This window comes from Oxyura jamaicensis, chromosome 2, assembly GCF_011077185.1.
Source record: "Oxyura jamaicensis isolate SHBP4307 breed ruddy duck chromosome 2, BPBGC_Ojam_1.0, whole genome shotgun sequence".
Taxonomy (NCBI): domain Eukaryota; kingdom Metazoa; phylum Chordata; class Aves; order Anseriformes; family Anatidae; genus Oxyura; species Oxyura jamaicensis.
In genome coordinates, this window is record NC_048894.1 from 147,167,936 (window position 1) to 147,181,419 (window position 13,484).

General features: G+C 45.2%; 1 protein-coding gene across 17 annotated transcripts in view; it reads right to left on the reverse strand.

Annotated features, from left to right (window-relative positions):
* Positions 1 to 217: 217 nt before the first annotated feature.
* Positions 218 to 13,484, reverse strand: part of MTSS1 (MTSS I-BAR domain containing 1) — a 123,206-nt gene continuing 109,939 nt past the window's right edge. For 4 of the 17 annotated variants that reach the window (XM_035317883.1, XM_035317884.1, XM_035317882.1 and 1 more), the window contains 5 exons: positions 8,729 to 8,848; positions 7,545 to 7,739; positions 5,294 to 5,458; positions 4,764 to 4,926; positions 218 to 3,190 (listed from right to left, as the gene is read on the reverse strand). In XM_035317883.1, the coding sequence (XP_035173774.1) occupies positions 2,493 to 3,190; positions 4,764 to 4,926; positions 5,294 to 5,458; positions 7,545 to 7,739; positions 8,729 to 8,848 (1,341 nt within the window). In that variant the 3' untranslated portion in view covers positions 218 to 2,492. The remainder of the gene's footprint in view (positions 3,191 to 4,763; positions 4,927 to 5,293; positions 5,459 to 7,544; positions 7,740 to 8,728; positions 8,849 to 13,484) is intronic. The other 13 variants (XM_035317893.1, XM_035317892.1, XM_035317890.1 and 10 more) reach the window with 6 other exon arrangements.

The window sequence follows — 13,484 nt, forward strand, 5'->3', positions numbered from 1 at the left end:
ACTTCCTTTGTTAGCACTGCACCTTCACTCTGTTACTGTCCTTCCACTACACATCAGCAAAATGTTCCTATATGCAATTTTATTTATTAATAAATCCCTCTTGCTTTTGTACACGCGGTTAGAGTTCAGGTGGAATCGTTTTTAGAAGTCTGATGAAGGAAACCTTGCTACCCAAAGCTCTAGAAGCCGAAAGCCGTTAAGAAACTAAATACAGAGGTTTTCCAGCAGTTCTTTATTTATAACGTAGGCTTAAGCAATCATTACAATGTAGAAGGGAGACACACTTACAGCAATTATTTATACCAGTTTAGAACAAAAAACTGCACAGGGAGAGGTCAACTCTCAGTACAAACTAGCAACTAAACCACAATAATTTACCATTAGAAACATTTTATTTTTTTAGCTGTGACACTGCTTTTACAATATGCAAAAACACAAACAATAGAACTATCCAAAGTGTTTTGTCACATTCTTTCTACATTGAATTTGGCAACATTTTATATTAAATTTTACTGATTATACTAACGTTTAAGAACTAAACAAGTGAAAAGCTGTACTCCGGTACAGTTACATCCATTTATTTCAAAGGTTTAAATAACACTTTTAACTATTGAGATTATCTCCTAGCAGTTTTTGTTTATGCAAAAACCATCTCAAAGCCTCATTTGCACAATGCATCAGCTACTGTATCAAGATTGGTGGGCTACACCACAGGCACTACTGTTTAGTATATTCTGTAATAAGGAGCTTGTTTTTCAAAGAAAGGAAGGTTTAATAGTTTCTAAGAATCATGCCTTTTTTCTTTTTTTCTTTTTTTTTTTTTTTGCTTTTAAGCCATAACAAAAAAAAAGGTCAGCAACCACAGCAGTGTAAAATGTTATATAGAACACAGCGACTACACAGTTACTAGAAGTTTCACATCCAATGCCGTTATGTATTAAAGCATAAAAGGTTATGTGGGTAAGTCCAAAGCCAACAGAAATCTGCAGAGTATTTGGTGGAAACTGGCCCCTTGTACGTGTTATTTGGTGCATTTTTCACAATCCCAGAGGCACGGGTCTGGTATCCACCCACGAGCGGGTCTGCCGCGGGTGGGCAGACCGCGTCCTTCCGGACTGTCCGATCAGAGCACCGGTGGCGCCCGGGGGTCTGCACATTTCTATCAGCTTTAGAGAACGGGTATTGCAGCAATAACTTACTTTTACTTTAAGGAAAAAATCCAACTCTTAATAATTCTATCAATAACGTTCCAAAAAATGTGACTTAAAGTACAAAAAAAGAGGAGAGAGTGGTCAGACTCCCAGTATTACCAAATAAAAAACTGTATAATCTCCCCACCCCCCACCCGCTGCCCCGTTATTTTCGGTAGTTAAGAAAAGCCAATCAACTGCCATTTAAAAGAAGTTAAGAAAAACAAGCCCCTGTATTGGAAAGAAACATTCGCAGTTTATTAGATCACAAGCTGGTTACACCTGTCAAATTGGGAAGTGTTTTCTCAAAATATTTGGGCTTTCCAAGGTGCCCAGCCTGCTGGGCACGGTCAGAAAAAGGCATTTTGATAATAGCTAAGAACTCCCTGCTTGCATTTTAAAAATGTTTTCACATTGATAACTGCCTTAAGCCTGTCGTCCTTGTTTGTATTCCGTGAAAGGATGAGTGGAACAGAAGGTGAAGGTGGAAGAACCAAGCCTACACAGTTAAGGCTGCATGCATGTGACTGAGAGTTGTTGCTGTGCAGTCAAAAAGAAATGTGGAAAAAACCCAGTCTTTAAAACACCCTACAGAAACAAAACACTGCAATCCAATATGGCTTATTCTGATGCATTTACCATGAAGCTACTAGTAATTACTCCTACTAGGCTACTTTTGTGCAACAGCATCTGCTATTTTGATGGCATCTCCCTCCCCCCACTACCCCCAGATACTCTACCAACTGCAGGTTTCTTCCTTGCATTATATATTGCTTTTATTGTCAATTTTCATTCCTGCTTTTCGAACTTTTTTTTTTTTTTTAACACTTAAATGAGGATCTATTCCTTACTGCTTGACTTCAACTTTAAAATAAGTCCCATTGTTGTTTTTTTTTTCAACCTCACTATTACAAGGCGCTCTACAAAAGCTTGCAAAAAAGCCAAATTTTCATTAAATCCCTTTGCTGAAGTTAACTACTCGACATTTTTTTTTTCTCCTATGATTTAAAACTTTACAAAGAGTTATAAAAAAGGTAAATGGGATTTGGCACCTTCAGAAAAAATTAAAAGTGTAACTTAGATCAAAAAAATGCAGAACCAAAATCATTGATATTTACAAATTAAAACACCAGTGAAGATTATGCCTTACTACGCTCTTTCACCTTGTTTTAGAGTACTTTCAGACTGTCTGTTACCGAGTATCTTAAAAAATTCATTGATTACAGATTGGAATGGATAGAGACAAATTAGATTCCTCACAGTTCCTTCTCGGCGGCTAGTACTCTGGCAGCTTGTTCGCTCCTAGGAAATACGAGGTGCTGAGCGATCATTCGTGGTCGTCTTCTTCAGTTTGACGCCACGCCGAATGGCGTTCAGCATATCTTCACCTTGCGGGACATCCCCGGGGCTGAGGTCCCCGGGATCGAGCTCCAGCTGGCCGGCGGGCGCCAGGGCACTGACGCCATCCCGGTCGCTTTCTTCCCCCTCGCTCTCCGGAACCGCTTGCCTCTGCTCGTCGGCAGCACTCAGTTTCTGGCTCGACGGTGGAGGGTTGACAGATGCCTGTCCGCTCCACGAGGATGAGGGCATGCTGGCGACGCTTTGCCCGCCGTCTCCCGCCGCTGGAGACTCGAGGCTTTGCTCGGGACATTCTTCGGTCCCGGCGAGGGCGCCGGGCAGCCCCCCGGGGATATCGGGGACCGTCGGTGTTTTGACGGGAATCACCGGCGTCTTGATGGGAATCGGACCTGCCCCTATGGTGCCGCGTCTGACCGAAGGCTTGGTGGAGGGCGTCCGTCGGATGGTGGCGACGCCGGGGGTGACTATGACCGGTCCGAGCGTGGTTGGCAGACCTGCAGTGGAAGCAGGACGCTTGGTCTGAAACATTCTGCGATACGACTGACTAATGTCGCTGTTTCGTGGGATGGTGGAAGATTTGTCAAACTCTTGTTGTTCTGCCTCCTGGTCACCACTCACAGAGAAATAATCATAATCTGAAACTGATGCCAAACGACACAGTTAGGAACAAACTGGAGAAGACGGCTGAGTCACGTCATTAAGGCTAAAGCACGTGAATGCACATATAACCGAAAAGGCCTGGAGGTCAGTAGCAATTAGGAGAGGTTTCACCTCTAGGCGGAATGAAGTCTGAAGCGTGGTGACCAAGATTGTCGTGCTGTGTGGCTGAGGCCAGGCACTACAGCAGACCAACCCTACACCTGCAGAGTGCTCACGTCTCTCAGGAAAGGGAATGAGCAGGGTACACATTCGGTGCCTTCTCTAAAAAGAACTAATTAAGTAACGAAGACTCAGTGTTTGTTGCCAACATTAAGATACTAAAACTGGCATCCTACAAGCCATCTGTTACCACTTGTAGATACAAATACTTCAAACAGCCAGTGACTAAGAAGTGTACTTTATAACAGGCAGCGTGGGGCTCAGGGGACAGTGTACCAGTGATTTCAGCAGCAAATTTGATTATTTTGCCAACAAAGTAAATCCCAGCCGTCAGCTCTGAAAACTCAGCCTAAGCTTCAATAATTGCACCAGGTTCCTTCCTTTCCAAGTAAATGCTGAGCCAAGCTAGGCCTTCTGCAAGCCCTGCTGCCTCTTGTGATCGCACAGCTCAGCTGATCTCAGCTGAGCAAACAACATCCTTGCTGCACTGTAAGCAGCAAACTCAGCCCCTCTCAGCTTCCTGCGAGGTCTGAAATGGCACAAAACCCAATACCTTGGTGCAACTTCCCAGGTATGCCCAAGTTAAGGTCTCCAACAAATTCTTTTTCCAGCTACAACAATTTCTGTTTGTGTAGGAAATAAAAGATCACAAAAGGAAACAGAACAGAATGAGAGCACCGATGGAACGAGAAAGCAAAGCTCGTGAGAGTGCAATTCTGCTAGACAATAGCTCGGAAAGGATACTACTACCACAAGAAGTGTGTGATGTGGTACTAGCATCATTCCACCTAACTCATTAATTTAAATCCAGCACCTTCTTTAAAACTGTACCTTGGTAGCATACTTAAGCTAAAACTCATTCTAGTAACGAACAAGAAAACATGGAGATCACCAAGCCCAACCTCCCCTCTCAGGCAGGGTCCCCTGGCAAACATTACCCAGGAGCGCATCCAAACGTGTCTGGTAAGTATCTCTGGGGAAGGGCACTCCACAACCTCTCTGGGCAACCTGCTCCAGTGCTCTGTCACCCTCATGGTAAAGAAGGTTTTCCTCATGTTCAGACAGAACCTCCTGTGCTGCAGCATGTGCCTGTTGCCTCTCATCCTATCACTGGGCACCAGTGAGAAGCATCTGGCCCCATACTTTTGACACCCTTCACATTTTATACGTATCGATCGGATTGCCCCTGAGCCTTCTTTTCTCCAGGCTGACCAGTCCCAGCTCCCTCATCCTCTCCCCCCACGAGGAATGTTCACCCCTTTGCTGACTACAATGCCAGTGATAGCTGCTGGAATACAGCTCCTCGGTGCTGGGTTGTGAGTGTACGATGGCCAGGCTGAAAAGACTCGCAAAGAGAACAGCTCGTGGAGGGCACATTGGTTCAGTACTGGGTACCTTGAGATGGGATCGTGTCCTCTGAACAGCACGGAGTTGTCGTCTGGGTGCTGTAACCACTGGAGCACTGCAAGGAATCACGGCTGCTCCTCTGGGTGTCAAGCTGCAGACCTCTTGTCAGAGCGAGCGCCAGCTCCTCGCAGGACTCCATCTCCTCACCCTGCTGTTATGCACAGAAAGGAGACACGTTACTTGGTCAGTCTTCACCAGCTTTTCGCTGTCCCTTCTCCCAAGCAGAGCTTATCACCAGTACAATATATCCAACAGGATAGTGCCCAACCATTCACCTGGGCTTAGAAACAGGTGCTTCTTGGGAAGCCACTGCTCTACAAACACAGATGCTCTACAAATACCACGTTGCCTTATTCTCTCAAGCCCATGCAACTTCCACTGACCACCTCACCACCACACTAGCCCTGCCTGTTGGACAAACACGTGCCAAGATATAGCACCCCAATGAACGCTGGCAGGAGCTGGCACGCCATTCATTTCCCCTGCACCAAACAGCACGTTCAAAATCAGAGCTTCACCCTCGTGGCAGTCGACACCGTCATGCTCCGAGGTCTCTGGGCCTCCTCGGGTGGCACAGGCGGTCCGCTCTGCGCTCCTCCGTTCAGATCTGGCTCGCGTTTTTCCTTGCGGCGCTGCAAAGTGTTCACCATCGGCTGATCGTATGGGCCTGGCTTGGCCCAGTCCTAAGGAAACGTGCTCGTTAGTGACAGCTTTCATCAGCAACTGTACTTTAATCACAAGTCTAACTGTGCAAAAGGACAATTTTAATGTGATAGATTATATATCAAACTTGAGGTGCCTTTCTGTGTAAGGCCAGAAATTAATTTTGAGGGTATTAAAAATCTTCACTCATGAAACCCATCTCCTTTATTAAAGGGAATCTACATTTCCTATTCGACCTACAAATTATGGAAAAATTGTATTCTTCATAGAGTATTCCTCTATGAAGATATTTATCACTTTAACATTACAGTATTCTCTAAATAAGATTCCGCGGTGTTAAAGCCTATATTTTCAGAAATTGAAATGCAAAAGTCACTGGCACACAACATAAACATATGGTATAAAATATACATAGATGTCCAATCAGTAATGCTAGATGTACCCAAGTTCTAATATGATGTGTTCTTAACACGTGATTATAGTTCTGAAAAATTAGGCTTAAACAGATTGATGACTTTTTACACATCAGACGTGACTCTGGGTTATCCCTCGGTTTCCTTACTAGCTGAATTTCAGTTCATAGGAACCATCTGTCCTGCCGAGTGACTAACTTCATTGAGTTACTGGTGCCAAATTCGGAACAGGAATTCCTCGGGCCACGAGGACTGTCCTCACTCAGGGCTCTATTAAGCAAAGTCCCGAGAGTGCCCAGAAACCACAGGCTGTACCGGCGAGCAGGACTCAGCAGCGACCTGTGCGGGGACGCAGCATCACTGCTAAGCAGCAGCTCCCCAGCTGCCAGCTGCTGAAGGGCCCAGTCCTAGCACAACGTGTGCTTTAAAACTAAAACCAGAAGCAGCAGCTCGTGGGGCAGAACTGGCCACACGGCCACCAGTGGCCACAGCTGGCTACTGAGCAGCCTCTCCGCAGCCTTCCGATCAAAGACCATGCTCTAGATTTTTACTGGCACGTCTCAGTCAAAGGCATGGGAAGCACAAGCCAGCTGCAGTGACAGAAGGCCCCTGTGCAGACAGGCATTTCATTTTATGAGCCCTCGTGGAACTCTGCTTTGCCTGAACAGCTGTGTCTCTGCTCTGTGCTTGGCTGTTTTGGCAAAGGGCTTCTAGCACAGCCACAGCTAGCGGACCTGAACCCCCAAGATCACTGTGTGCGTGCCTCAGTCTCCAGGGCTGGAGAGAGAGATTCAGGGGTCTGTAACAAGGTACCTCCATTTACATATACGAGAAGGTCCCAGAGTGCATGGGCAGTATCACGTAACCCTCCACAGGCACCTAAGACCTGTGCAGCGACTATCAGCTGCAAATCAGCCTTGTGCAGCTTCAGGGCACCAGACAGACCTTCTCCTTGGCTCCAGGGGCAGAGCCTCCCCAGGGAGCTGTCTGGCAGGGATGAGAGTCACGGCTCTGACAGAGCAGAGACGTTTTGGTGCAGAGGAAGATCCTTGCAGATCCAGCTGGAGCAACTGAAAGAAGTTGATGCACGCTGGCAACATCTCACGGTCTGAGACACCAGAACAGGCTGCGGCAGCGCATTCAGTCTGTGGCCGATAAAGCTAGGACAGCCTCAGACACTGCCGGGGTTCACCTGGTGACAAGCAACTTCTTAAACCTCTCCAGCCAGATGTACAGGGGCATGCCCACCTGTGGTCAGGGTGAGAGCAAAGGACAGCAGCTGCGGTGAGGACATCACGGTGTTCGATGAGTGATTTCTCTAGGCAAGCTGCACGCCAAGCCTGCTCTTCCCCGCTCAAGTGAGAGCTCTGAGGATGCTCAACAAGCTCTCTTCTCGCTGAATAGAGCCCAGAGTGCCTTCCCCAATGTCAGTTGTGTTCCAGAACTAAACTACTCCTTCTCACCTAGGTGTTACCAGCTTTAGTATCTTTTATTGAAACGTCAGAATAGACAAGGTCATCGAGAAATATTCACTACAGGATTTTAGCTGGATTATCACCATGCAGTGCCCGGTCAGAGCAATATTGAACAGAGCAAATCAACACGTAATTACACGGATTGAAAGCAGCAACAACCACCGTGCGCACGCTTGGTATGAGGGGGTGAGGACTGCCACAACAAAAGGAACACAAACCTTCCAGCTAGGGATCTTAGATGATGGTAACATGCCTGGCCCAATGGTGTAATAATGAACGTAGTCTGGAAGGAGGGCCGAGGGAGCCCGAGTCCACGCGCGGGAGACAGGCGGGAAATGAGGGAAAGGACCTGCACCAACTGAAGCTACGGATGGGTCACTTGATAAACTACAGTGATAAAACCCATTAGACAACTGGAAACGAAACAAATAAACAAACAAAAACAGAGAAATTAATATAAACAGAATGAATATGAAAATACACTGCGACTCTGATGCTCTAGGGAGAAAACTGCATCTTAAAATAAAGAAAATCTTAGCTTTGCTGCAAATAAACAACAGAAAATTGATACAATGCTTGGTTCAGAAGTGAGATTGCTTGAAAATTGTTATTTGGTATAACAAATTTCAGACATCAATCTAGCAGTCATTGTCTCCAGGCTCAGCAGCTTTGCCTTCTGTCCATGAAAGTGGCACACTGTGAAAAGCCTTGGCAATTTATTTAGTCTGCAGACATAGAAACAAAACATTTCCAATACTGGAGGCATTGGCATCGGTGGCATTTATTCTGTGTAGCCGGACAGAGAAGAAAAGCGTATAGCCTTGGAAAATGACATGTTCTGGCTGTGTGATGACATGGAAGAAAAAAAAAAAAAAGAAAAAAACCCAACAGCAAGGATTTACCAGATGAGAACGGACACTGCTCTCACTGCCTCCCCTGGTTCAGAGGGTATCCCCCAGAATTTATTCCAACCATGTTCTGGCACGGTGCTTTGTTTTTCTTTTCATTTTGTTCAGAAATAACTCCAATTGCTTGGTGTGATGCATGCTACCTCACGGGAGAGAGGGAAGCCACAAACAGTAAAACCTGGCCAAGATGCTCTTTGTCAGGCACCCGGCTGGGTTTCGGCACCATTCCATGGTCTGAGTAAATAAAGGTGGACAATGAGATTTCTTAGAAATTTGGCCAATTTGTAGCTGCCCTCTAGCAGCAAGTTTAAAGGCAAGCGTCACTGTGGCTCATTCAGATTCACCTTTAAGGGAGCGTGCAACAGTTCCTATTCTCATCTTCCCCAGGAGGAATCCTGGCTGTGTCCCATGCACATTTTTTTTTTTGTCCAAAAGTTGCTGGGTTTGGATAACAAGCTAGTAGGTTTGTATGTCTTTGAGATGAAGTTTTTCACCTTATCTGTGGAGGCCCAAGCCCCCATGGTGGAGCCTGAGCTGACTGAGGTGGGGGAACTGCACTCGCTCACTGACTGGCAGGTTTCAGAGGCTTCTGAAGAGGCAGAGCTGGACGAATTCTGCAGCGTAAAACAGCACCGCAACGCAGGGAAAGGATACACAAGCCACCAAAAGGAAAAAAAAAGACAAAAAAAAAAGACAAAAAGCACATACACAAAGACACACACAGGAGAAAGGGAAGGATGAGAGAAGCAGAGGGTTAGGGTTTTAAAAACAATTAGAAACTGCTCAAAACCATCGCTAACGTTCAGGAAATCTACAACGAAACAAGGCAATTGCTTAGTGCGAGAACTTGCCACGCTGCTTGAGAATGAGGGAAGCGAGGGATCGACCTCAGCTCCTCATCGCAATCCCAGCGGCTCAATTCAGTTAGCTGTCTCAGAGCAGGAAGCTGAGGGGACCTGAGGTCCAAACATGCAATGCACCAAGACAACTGATTCGTACAGAAAAGCAGATCATCGGTATTTCAAAGACATAGAGTTTAGGTTTAAAACACAGAGCAGCAAATGTCACTTACATTCACAAGTTCTCGGGTATCCTGACCTGCAACAGCACTTGTGAGAAGCTCATCCGAGTTCAAATATTATGGAACAGAGAAAGAAGCGATACTTACCAGAGCTGGAGGTTTCCAAAGGCTGTATGCATGTGCCTCTGCGGGGGTATGCATACACCCAAAGCACTGACCCAAACCTTTCTGCCCAGCAGTCACCACGAAGGTGCATGTACTCTGCTGAGGGCGTAAGTGGTGGCATGTGCTTGCCAGCCACCTCCTCTGAGCAGCGGAGAAAATATCAGGGACTTGGATGGAGAGGGGAGGAAAATGCAGGACACTGAACGTCCAACTAGCAGCTCGAACACCTGGCTCCTACCAAGGAACTTCTCTTCTGCTTTTCAGTGCATGCCCTTTATGTACACTCACTGCTCTAAGACCTCTACAGGAGCATCCAATTCACCTACAGACAGGCCTGACTCCAAGGAGAATAACCACGTGGACCATTTTACCAGCTGCAACGCTACTGCACATCTCCCCATCGACAGCAGCATCACCCTCAGGGGGGGGTCAGGGCCAAGCACGGGCTTTGAAATGGGGAAGAACACTGACAGCAAAGATGTCAGGACAGTGCTGAGCTCTGTTCACTGTCAGGAAATTCAACATCAGCAAGAATCATTCATCCTTTTGTAGCCCAGGACCTGTGAAGCAAGTCTATCTAAGGATATCACAGTCACTTCATCTTAGGAGAGCAGAGGGAATGGCTGGGATTTCCAGAAATGCCCTCTTGCACACAAGTTTGTGTAGCAAGGCCTCAGTTTTCAAAGAATGAAATTTTGAAGACAGAAGGAAATCTCATCTAGAATACAATTTCACCAGCTAACCTTAGGTGAGATCTTGGGTTGAGTCTGCAATAAGATTATAGCATGATAAGAGACACAGAAGAGTAATAATTACTGCTAACACCCAGAAGTTGTCTCACTGCTCACAAGAAACTACATGTAAGTAATGTACAGCTAATTGCCTGTGTAAGAGGAGATGTTGATCTCCCAAGAGCCATTTACAAGATCAGCATCCTGAAATTATTTGTAAACTGCAAGTTTAAGTAAGTGATGTAAACTCTGCAAAGGCTGTTAAAAACAAAAAAAAAAAACCTGAGAAGAAGAAAAAAAGACAAAAAACCACACTGGATTATTCTATAGAAATAATGCACATCCCATCTTAGGCTGGCATCAGACCAGATCTGCATGTGACCTGGCAAATGTGGTGAGGGTACTTGTAAGTTTGTACTCAGAGGGCAGTATCTCGAGTTCATCTCAAGTTCATCTCGAGTTCATCTCAAAGGGGTGAGAGCAACAGAAGATCAGAAAGCTACAACAGATGATATGTAGCTCTTAAGGAGAAAAATGACAAGTATTCTGTGGGATACAGTGATGCAGTGGCTTGATGCTTTGTGTAACTTGTCACATTCTTGATTTAAAGCAACTCCTTTTACAGGAGAAATCTCTGAAAATAAGAATACTGACAAACATCAGCTGCAGGTGACGGCTGTCAGACAGAACTACAGTGCACTAAATGCACATAAGCCTATTTTTTCTATTTGTAAAATCATTTTTTACAATAAATGTCCAAGTTTGGCCTCTTCTAGGTTGCTCAGCATAAGAAACTTTGAGAACACTTACCATGAGAATCCCAGTAACGTTTTACTTGGGTTAGGAAAAAATAAAGAGGAATGTAATTTCAGAAAATGCTTTCTGAGACCTCATGTTTATTACCGAAAAGAACCACTGAAAGACCCTCTTGGGTCCGAGTACTCTGCCCATGACAGGACAGACAAGGAAGGATCCGAGTTCCGAGGACCATGTTACGCCACCTTGGTTTCTCCAGATGTGCCACTGATGACAACTGAGAATCTGGAGTTCACACTCAATAGACTATTCTTGTTTACAAGCCAGAAGCTTCAAGAGTTTCTATCTAGATTCTATCAAGAATCAATTTTATGTTCATTAAGGGTTTATTAGCAGTAGAGCTGCATGTAGCCAGTAGATGGAATAAGGCCAAAAATACAGCTTCTGAAGATGCAAAGATTTGTTCCATTTATGTGATGTATAGGGAAAAAGACTAAGAATGGCAAATTTATTTTTGCAATAAAGTGGCTACGATGTGAAAGAAAGATGGAAGAAGGACTCGCATCAAACTCGGCATGGCCATTTTCAACAGGCCGAGTTAGGCAAAGGACTGAGCCAAGATACCCTGCAGAAAACATCGTGGTAGCTGAAGGAAATGTAAGACATGGTGGTAGGAAACAGGTCTCGTGTCTTGAGAAATTCGCATGACACGGGAAGGGTGCCTCAGGTCTTGCTAAAAAAGGATTAAGACAGTGAGAAAATGATGGAGATAGAAGAATACTGAGGTCTGAAGGAGAAGTGTAAAGAAGACAAGAGAAGACAAGAAAAGACTGCCTGGATCGGACTGCAAACAATCTTGAATGGCTGGGAGGAGCGGGGTGTGGGAAGCACAGACCACCCTTCATTTCTTAGCAGAAAGTACATGAGTGGCTGAAAACTGAAACTGCACAGCTACTGCTCAGGCAAAAAGGCTTCAAGCTTGAGTGCTTGCTCTAGATGCCCGCCCACCTGGAAACGTGTGCCCCCAGGAGTGCACACACAGACAAACACCAGGCTGAGCAATTTCTACTCCAGATCCCCTGGAGTCAGAAATTTGGCTTTTTTGTTGTTGTTGTTGATTCCTTTTTAAAATGATTGCTTAATTTGGATGTATTTTTTTTAATTAGTTCTTTCATTTTAGCTACTTTAACCCCAGGTGGTTATTTTTTTTCCACAGTTGTGATAATGGTGGTTCTGCTCACCTCTCAAACTGTCTCTTCTGAGAAAAACCTTGAAGTTAACAATATCAGCACAAAGCTAGAAATGCGCCCTGCACAGTAACAACCAGTTTGTCAGATGTACATTACATGTGTGCAGCATGGTATCTGGTTTCTTGGACATTGTTCCATGGCTGGTTCTTGGACAGTGTCCTGCTGTTGGTGTGCTATGTATGAATTCCAACAAGCATATATTAAAAACAAACAAACAAAAAAACCCACCACCACCAACCCCCCACTAGCTGCATTTTGAGCTACTGGACAGTATGATTACAGTTTCCATCTGCTGTCCCGCTAACCTACAAAAGGACTGCAGCTATCTTGGATTACCTGCATCCTTTGCTATATTCTCATTCTCCATTCAAACACACTATTGCTTTCTTAACCCCTTCCCTTCTTCATACACTAGCAGAGCTTTCTGGGCAAGATTTTCCCAGGAGATCAAATCCTAATGAAGAGCTTGGTCCAATGTCTCTCTGCAGTCAGAAGACACATCATTTGCTTTTCAAAAGGCTTAGGACAGAGACTTCAGGTCACCTTGATCTGTCTCACTTCAGAAACGTGTCTCTATTCATATAGTCAGGGACAAACCCCTGGGAAACGTAAGTTAAAAAGTAAGTTTAGGAGAAACAAGAGCCTCGTGGTAATTGACAGATGCATTTCTTTTCCTTTTCTTTTTTTAAGGGTTTCATTTAGAAGCATTTCTTAATTTACATGAACAGCTGAATAGTTCTGACTCTATTTCCCCTATTCTAACATCAAGCTTTTTCAAGCAATGCCATCTCCTCAAAAGCAGAACCTTTTTAGCTTCCAAATCTGTAAGTTCACATCTAGTTTCCTTCTGCTTTATTGTTTAAGTGATTTCCAGAATATTAAAATAAGAAGGACTTAGTCCTCTGCTGTCTGACAACACCTGAAGAATTTGCTGTGATTTTTCCCCTCTTCTTTATCTGCTTCTTTATCCCGCCTTGCTTTCACCCCCACCAAGTCACAAGCAGCCTCTACAATCCAACTCCATGGTCACTTCCACATTACGAAGATCACCACGCACGTTCACTCCAGGTCCAGTGGATCCTTCTACTGTCATCCCCTAACACAGAAGTAGCTACTATTACCACACCACTTCATCGCAGATACTCCCAGGCCCCAGTGTGCCTACTACACGGGGCTACGTGCAGGGTTAGCAGCACCAACCATGTCAGATGTTCATCTAAGAGCTACTCTACGCTCCCTAGGGCTGGGGCTGCCCAGGGCTTTGCGTGGTTCCAGCACACGCCAAGGGCAATGCTGACCAAGGCTGACCTCAAATCAGGCATTTACA